The sequence below is a fragment of the Quercus lobata genome, chromosome 10, assembly GCF_001633185.2.
Source record: "Quercus lobata isolate SW786 chromosome 10, ValleyOak3.0 Primary Assembly, whole genome shotgun sequence".
Taxonomy (NCBI): domain Eukaryota; kingdom Viridiplantae; phylum Streptophyta; class Magnoliopsida; order Fagales; family Fagaceae; genus Quercus; species Quercus lobata.
This window is the reverse complement of record NC_044913.1, coordinates 15,495,760-15,503,794: the sequence shown is the minus strand read 5'-3', so window position 1 is coordinate 15,503,794 and position 8,035 is coordinate 15,495,760. Positions and strand designations below refer to the sequence as shown.

Sequence of the window (8,035 nt, the reverse complement as noted above, 5' to 3'; positions counted from 1 at the left end):
TTGGCCAAGTAAGACATTTCAAAGTTATATTGTCAAATAATTTGTGTTTGCTAAAGTGACAATATACCATTCTACCTTATTGTACAATGTACCAAATTCTTCAAGCTAAACAATTATCTCCTTCGCACCATTCTTGATTTTTAATAATTCTTTTTAATATAAAATATGTCATCCCAAACCTTCTCTCACACTTGAGTTGAGTGTCGAAAACCCCTTTAAAAAAGAAAAAAAGAAAGGAAATTGTTGTTGCACACATGGAACTATACACAATTATACATGTAAATGATGAAATTGTATTTTGAAAATACGATTTTAATTATAATTTTGAAAGGGTGAAAACTCAATTTTACAACTTAATTAAATTCATGTTTTAAACCCAAAATTTTAGTTGAAGTGGCGCACACACATTGTATACACTAGTGTGTAAAAAAAAAAAAAATTAAAAAAAAAAAAAAACCAATATGTAGAAGATGAAGTTACTGTGCCAGTTTCGGCTTCATGATAACACACGTCATCCAAAAATTATGTAATTGTGAGGAGTTTTTCATTTAAAGATTCTTTTTATATTATATCCAAAAACCCAACTTAACGCCCAATCTTAGGCAAATGTGAGCCCCATGTAACATTATTCCCAGCTACTTCCTTCCTTTCCAGCCATTCCTCTAGTATTGTGGGGTCTTGATGTTTTGTGGCCTTAATCATATTTCAGTTGAGTGGAAGTGAAATATTGGACGAAACTAGGAAAGTAAGAGACAGAGAAGGAAAGAGATGGAGGGGTTTGTTTGCACAAATAAGTTTTTATTGTTTTTTTTTTTTTTTTTTTTTTTTTTTTTTTTTTTTTTTTAAATAAAAAGGACCTCATTTTAGCAAACCAAGTCCAAAATTCACAAAAAATTAGGCCATGCAAAGTTGTGTAAAAATAAATGATTACTACAGTAACTATATAAATTTATATTGGTATTATTTATTTTTTTATTTAATTTTTTTATCTTTCTTTACTTACCTTGAGGATGAAACAAATTTGTATTTACTTTTTTATTCTTTCTATACTTATCCTAATAATAAAGAAAGAGAATGAATGGTGGTTGTTGTATGTGAAGAAAGAAAAACAATTAAAAAAAAAGAAAAAGAAAATTTGACATTTTAATGAAATGCAGTATAAAATAGATAATCTAATGTGAGGTAATTTGAAAAGCAAGTATGTGAAATAGAAAAAGATACATTTTTATGCTAAAAATATATAGAAATTTTTAATAAGCTAATGTGAATGCACTTGGGATTATTTTCATTTTACTTTGAAAGGAGACAATACATTTCAAGGTTAGGGTTTCTTTGAAATGAATTTATGGTTTAGAATGTGCCATTAAGAAGGAAATAACTCTACTCAAATGGCAACTTAATGAAACCAGAGACCAATGTTAAGTATATAGAGTAAAAAAGATACAATAACGCTCTGTTTGTTTCGACATTAACATTTTTTAGAAAATAAATCATTTTCCAAAAAGCATTTTTTGGAAAGCTATCTTATTTTCAAATGTTTGGTAGTAATCTTAAAATGAGTTAGCTAGAAAACTATCTCTTAACTTCTTTTATTTAGCTTCACACGAGATAGAGTTGTTTTCCATAAATTTTTAGGAGAAAAAAAAAATTATATCTCATGCTTAGTTAAATAAGGGAAGTTAAAGAGATAATTTTCCTTTAACTAATTTTTTCAAATATTACCAAATACAGAAAAATTGTGAAAAACTATCTTCACATAAGGTTTTTCATTGTAGCAAATGGAGCATAACTTAAAATAGAAAAGAGTAGGGAAGACAAAAAGATGGGTTGTTGTTTGATGCTTGATTTGAATCAACTAGTGGTAGTGGTGGTGGTGGTTAGTTCTTGATGCTGATATGGTTTTCATATGCCATTTTTTTTAATGTTTGAAATTGCAAATAAGTATAAATATTCAATGACTTTCATAATTTTTTTTTCACAATTGAGCAAACAATGTAAAACAAAAGTGAAGTTAGAGATAATTCCATATGAATATAATGTTGTAATAATCATAATTTGTTACTTCAAATATTGTGAAAGAAGTTGTATAATTTACCGTGTTGAATTTATTATTGTGATGCTTAGATCTTTGTGAAAGATCTTGACAAATCTAAATTATTGTACTATAAAATGTGTAATATAAAATGAAGACGAAAGAGTGGAGGAGAAGGTGTAAGGAATGCACGTGGGTGATGGAATGGGATTAGGTGAAAAGGTGAAAGGGGGCTTCCTAGAAGCTTCCTATTTTATAAAATATTAACATGTTTATTTACAAAAATACCTAAATTTGAATTTTAAAATAATCAAACTAATCACTTGATTATTATGGTAATATTTATTTTAAAACACTATATTACATTCATTAAATGATGATATTACATTTATAAAATTTGGCTTAAGAATAACAATGAGTAATAACATTTTTTTTATTAATTACTAATATATATATATATATATATAAAATTCCGAAACGGTCTAAAACAGTATACCGAAATAGGCTGATACTAAAATATTCCGTTCCAATAGACAAACCGGAACGGCCACCGAAACGGTATTCATAACAATGCTATTTTTTTCCTTTTTTATGTTGAATTATTGTGCTAGTTTATTATGTTGATTGCTAGTATGGTAAGACAGCTAATGACTTGAAATTAGATTCCTTTGTCTTTTTGACACCATTTGAGGAAAATTTTCCCTTTTTTTATTCACCTTTTGTAGACCAATATTTTGTTAAAGATTATGTTTTTTTTTTTAATTATAAAATTATCAAAGATTTTGTTAAGGGTGTTTTATGCACTCATTAAGGAGGCTTAAAAAAGATTCTATCAAAATTCAAAACTAAATTAATAGTTAATGAAAATAAATTTTTTTAGATTTAGTAGCTTGACTCATAAAAAAGGCTCGATTGTTTTAATAAATTTTAGGCGAAAATGGGTAATTACCCATCAAAATCGAACTATTTAGTTAATAGGGTCCGTTTGGAAACATATTGGCAAACTAGCAACTCGAGCCTTAGAGGCTCGATTTTGGGCCCCTAAATCGAGTTTCTAAGGCTCGATTTTCATGCGTTGTTCCTCTCTGATGTGGTGCTTTGTCCAGGTGGCGTCCACATAAAAATCGAGTCTCTAAGACTCGATTTCCACCGAAAAATAAAATATTAATCACCCAAAATGCAACCCAAAATGCAGAAACAGCGGAAAGAAAATGCAGAAAGAAAGAAAAAAAAAAGAAAGAGAAGAAGAAGAAGAAGAAGAAGAAGAAGAAGAAGAAGAAGGAATGGCGACACACACAGGCCGCGCGCGACCAGGTCGCCGCGCGACAGATCCAGGCCGCGCGCGACCCAGTCGCCGCGCGCGACCCAGTCGCCGCGCGCGACCCAGGTCGCCTCGCCGCGCGACTGTTTCTGGGTTTTTTTTTTTTTTTTTCTTTCTTCTCTGATGAACGCGTTGTGGTTTTCTGGCTTTCTTCTCTGTTTCTGGGTTTTCTTTTCCTCTGGTTTTCTTCTCTGTTTCTGGGCTTTCTTTTCCTGCTGCCCTTTAGTTTTTTTTTTGTTTTCGTTTTAAATGTAAATCGAGTCTTAGAGACTCGATTTCCATGTAGATGCCACCTGGACAAAGCGCCACAACGGAGAGGAACGACGCATGAAAATCGAGCCTTAGAAACTCGATTTAGGGGCCCAAAATCGAGCCTCTGAGGCTCGAGTTGCTAGTTTGCCAATATGTTTCCAAACGGACCCTATTAACTAAATAGTTCGATTTTGATGGGTAATTACCCATTTTCGCCTAAATTTTACCTAAACGGTGCCTTTCGGCACCTATTAATGGAACCCTTTTATGAAATAAAAAGATGAATGAGCGTGAGCCCACCACAAATTGTGGTCCACAAACCACAATACAAAGAAAGTGAGAGGGATTGATAAATGGTACCCATAGCCTTATTGGTCTAGTCTATGACTATCAAGTCTTGGATAGAACGAAAGTATGACATCTTAATCAGAGAATGCCAGAGGGGCTTACTTGCTACTCCCACATTAATTTACTCCAAGGTCCCTTGTAACTCAACACTCCATGCTTGTAAGGGTCTGGTTAAATATAACTTATTTTTATTAAAATTGAAAATTGAAAATTAAAAATATTGTAGAAAAATAATTTTTTAACGTGTGACTGTTCTGAAAAAAAAAAAAAAAAAAAAAAAGGGCAGAAAATGTGCACGTGGATCCACAAAACGCAGATCCAAACGCTCACTACTAAAAGCTTGCCCTCATTATTTACAATGGTTCAGGGAGTGAGTGAGCTCTTCTTTACAGCATTTAGTTGTATATTTACAACTTTTCACCAGATAAGAAATTTGCAGACTACTTATTTCTTATCACATGATCTATTTTCTAATAATGAAACCTGTTAAATTAGCAAAATATAAAATAGAACAGAAAATTTGCATAAAAAACTTTCCTAAAAACTTATTTTCTTCAAGACTACATGGTTGAAGTTAAAACTCTTTGCTTTCCATCTCAATTAAAACAATACTCATTGGAGCTTGATTACCTACTACCTAATTGGCCCCCATCAACCTTCAAGTCAAGTCCAGTGACAAAACCAGAATCATCAGATGCAAGAAAGAGCACAGCATTGGCAACATCTCCCACCTTCAACATAACCCCTTTCAAAGTTGAAGTTGATTCAGAAATCTTCTCCATTTGCTCTGCACCCATTCCATATGCACCACATGACATTGGTGTAGCCACCAAAGAGGGTGATACACAGTTCACTCTAATCCCATGCTGCCCAAGTTGCACACTTGCCGCTCGGACCAGACCCAGCACTGCGTGCTTTGACATGCAATAATCTGTGAACATATTTCTACCTTGGCTAGCGGCTACACTTCCTGTGCATATTATGCTCCCCTTCACGCGCCTCTCAACCATCACACGCGCAGCGTGTTTCACACACAAAGCCATGCCGCGCGCGTTGATTTTGATCACTTTGTCGAACCCTGAAGTGTCGAGCTCGAGGATTGTCTGATCAGAGCTACTCGCTGTCCCAGCGTTGCTGAACATGATGTCGAGCTGGCCATGTTTCTGGACCGTTGATTCAACCATGTTCTTGACTTGGTCTTCATCGGAAACATCACAGTGCACGTATTGGCACTTGTCTATGCCTATGGAAGCGGCTACTTGGTGACCCAATTGGTCTTGGATATCAGCGATCACAACCATGCGTGCACCATGTTGGGCAAAAAGGTGCGCGGTAGCCTCGCCTATGCCGCTTGCCCCACCAGTGATTATGGCTACTTTGCCTTGTAGCTTCTTGTTGGAGGAGTCTGTCATTGCAATAGATACTGGACAACGACAATATACCAAATCAGATAGGACAATAACAATAATATTGATATGGGCGCTCATAAGCCTCGGAGCATTAGTAGCAATTCAGGGCCGGCCCTTCCCTTAGGCGAGTTAGGCAATTGCCTAAGGCCCCCAAGGGGAAGGGGGCCCCAAAATTTTAGAAAAGAACTGCAAATACCCAAACCTATCATCCACAAAATCAAATCAACCTTCTCTTGCTTATCGAAGAAAAAAAAAAATAAATCAAATTGCTATACAGTTGTAGTTGGCAAGCCAATTGTCCAGGAAAGAAAGAAGCAAAAGAAAAAACTAAGAAAATTAAATAAATAAAAGAAAAAAAAACTGTCGAACCTAGAAAAAAAAAAAAAAAAAAAAAAATTGGTCCTTTGGCAAACGTGTGCAAACCCAAACCCAGAAAAATTACTATTGAAGCTGTCATCCAAACTTAGAAAAAATAAACCATAATTGTTTGGTAAAAAATACAGGAACACACTCTCATTACACTTCTAAAAAAATAATGAATCCTTTGCAAAAAAAAAAAAAAAAAGGGGGCCCAAGTAGTAGAGGAAAAGAAAAAAAATTTAGTTTCAAATGAATTACAAAAATAATCTGGCAAATCCTTTTAACCAAAAAAACAAAAATTTTGGTAAATCCTATTGAACATTGATTCTAAACAAAATCATTGACCAAAAATCAACCAGATAAACTACAAATCCGGTCTAAGAGATTAACTACAAAACAAAACAAATAAATCCACTCAAAACCCTAAAAAATTTACCTTTCTCTCTAGTCTCCAGTCTCCACTGTTCAGTCTGTTCTCATCTGCTCAACAGACAACAGCTCAAGGCTCAAGCAAGGCAGCAAGCTTGAAGCTCCTCCGCCTGGATTCTCTGCTCTCCGCCTCTCTCTGATTTTCTGCTCTCCGCCTCTCTCAAGTCTCAACTGCTCACCTCACCGTATCAGGTTCTGTTGGGTCCGGTGGGAGGAAGGGGAAAGGTATTCGTGACAGGGAAAGAGAAGGCAGAAGGTCCGGAATCGTGAAAGGGAAAGCTATTCGTGTGGTTATGGTTTTATTTTTTTTTGTTTTATCATTTGTTGTCCGGTATCGTGTAAGGGTGAGAGAATGGTTTTTTTTTTTTTTTTGTTTTATCATTTGTTGTCCGGTAACGTGTAAGGGTGAGAGAATGGTTTTATTTTTTTTGTTTTATTATTTGTTTTATTTTTTTTTTTTAATGATGTGCTGACGTGAAAAATTGTGGAAGCTTCAAAAGCTTTAGTCTATATATATATATATAAAACCGAAACCTTTGCTGACACCACAATTTTCCACGTTAGCATAATATTTAAAAAACTGAAACCTCTGCTGGTACCACAAATTTTCACGTCAGCACAATATTTAAAAAATAAAAAATAAAAATAAAAACATTATAACACCTCAAAACCCTAGCAACCTTACCCCTCTCTCAAGTTAAGAAATATAAAGTCACAGTTTCTGCAAACTCTCTCTTTCCAAACGTAAATATCAAATTCAACCCTTTTAATTTCTCTTTATATTTTTGAGGTTTCTATAGAGTTATAGTGAGTTATGCTGCTTTTTTTATTTTTATTTTATATATATATATATATATATAGATAGTCATAATACTCCGGTATTCCAAGAAAAGTTTGTGTTTTCATTAATTGAAAGCCTTAGAAAGATAAGTGTTGCAGTTTGGAACAACAATACAAAAGACGATTTCATTGGCAGCGGAAAGTAATTACTTTGTCTCATATTTTTGTTTTTTGAATTGATTTTGTGTGCTTTTTAGACCCTTTTGGATCAATTTTGTTAATTGGGTGTTTTTTTTTTTTTTTTTTTTTTGATAGGGTCCAATTGGGGAAGGTTCTTTCAAAGAGTTACGACGACCGCACTTGATACCTGTATACTAATAATGGGGGGTAAGTGCTATAAATTACTAACCCTTTTAAATGTATAATCTGTTTCTAAAATTATCTATAATATTTTGTCCTCCAAAAATTTTATCTCTTTAATTTTATTATATTGTGTTTCTTAAGGTATAGACAAATTTTCTTTGTTTCTTATTTTCAATAATAAATCATTTTATTACAATACGAGTAATTGTTTGAGAAATCCAATATGTTCATATCTCTATAAAATAGAGAATAGTAGAAGCCAATTTTATTACAACTACTTAAATTGAGTTGACTTAATTCCGTACAATTACAAAGTATAGCATGAAAGATAATGAAATTAATTGTTGTAATTTTTATTTTCTTTCCATGTTTTGAATTTCCATGTTTTTATTGTTGATGAGAAATTAAGGCTCAGTTGCACAATATGTGTAAATTCTTCAGAAGGCTACTTTAAATAGTAAGTCAATGTGTCTCTTACATTTGAGTATTAGTTAGAATTATTTTCAAATGATTGTACCAATAAAAGTGATTATGTATAAATTTTGTTTAACTATCCCGTGCATCGCACGGGTTAGCGACTAATTATATATATATATATATATATATATATATATAGATTATAAATATTTGGGCTTTTACTTGTTAAGAACTTAAGATGACTTTGTTTATTTGGACCCTCCATGGCTGGTTTTGTAAATTTGTTTGTCACTTATCAGTTTACCATTATGGCTGCCTGGACCC

At 33.1% G+C, this 8,035-nt stretch overlaps 1 protein-coding gene across 1 annotated transcript; it reads right to left on the bottom strand.

The window, feature by feature from the left end:
* Positions 1-4,315: 4,315 nt before the first annotated feature.
* Positions 4,316-6,522, bottom strand: LOC115965979 ((-)-isopiperitenol/(-)-carveol dehydrogenase, mitochondrial-like). The gene is made up of 2 exons (XM_031085315.1): positions 6,159-6,522; positions 4,316-5,376 (listed from the first exon to the last, which is right to left on the bottom strand). The coding sequence occupies exon 2, from the start codon at positions 5,363-5,365 to the stop codon at positions 4,580-4,582; it is 786 nt and encodes a 261-aa protein (XP_030941175.1). The 5' UTR covers positions 5,366-5,376; positions 6,159-6,522; the 3' UTR covers positions 4,316-4,579.
* Positions 6,523-8,035: the final 1,513 nt, after the last annotated feature.

Excerpts from the sequence above, each read along its gene's own strand:
- LOC115965979 (XM_031085315.1), bottom strand. The coding sequence starts at position 5,365 with ATGACAGACTCCTCCAACAAGAAGCTACAAGGCAAAGTAGCCATAATC.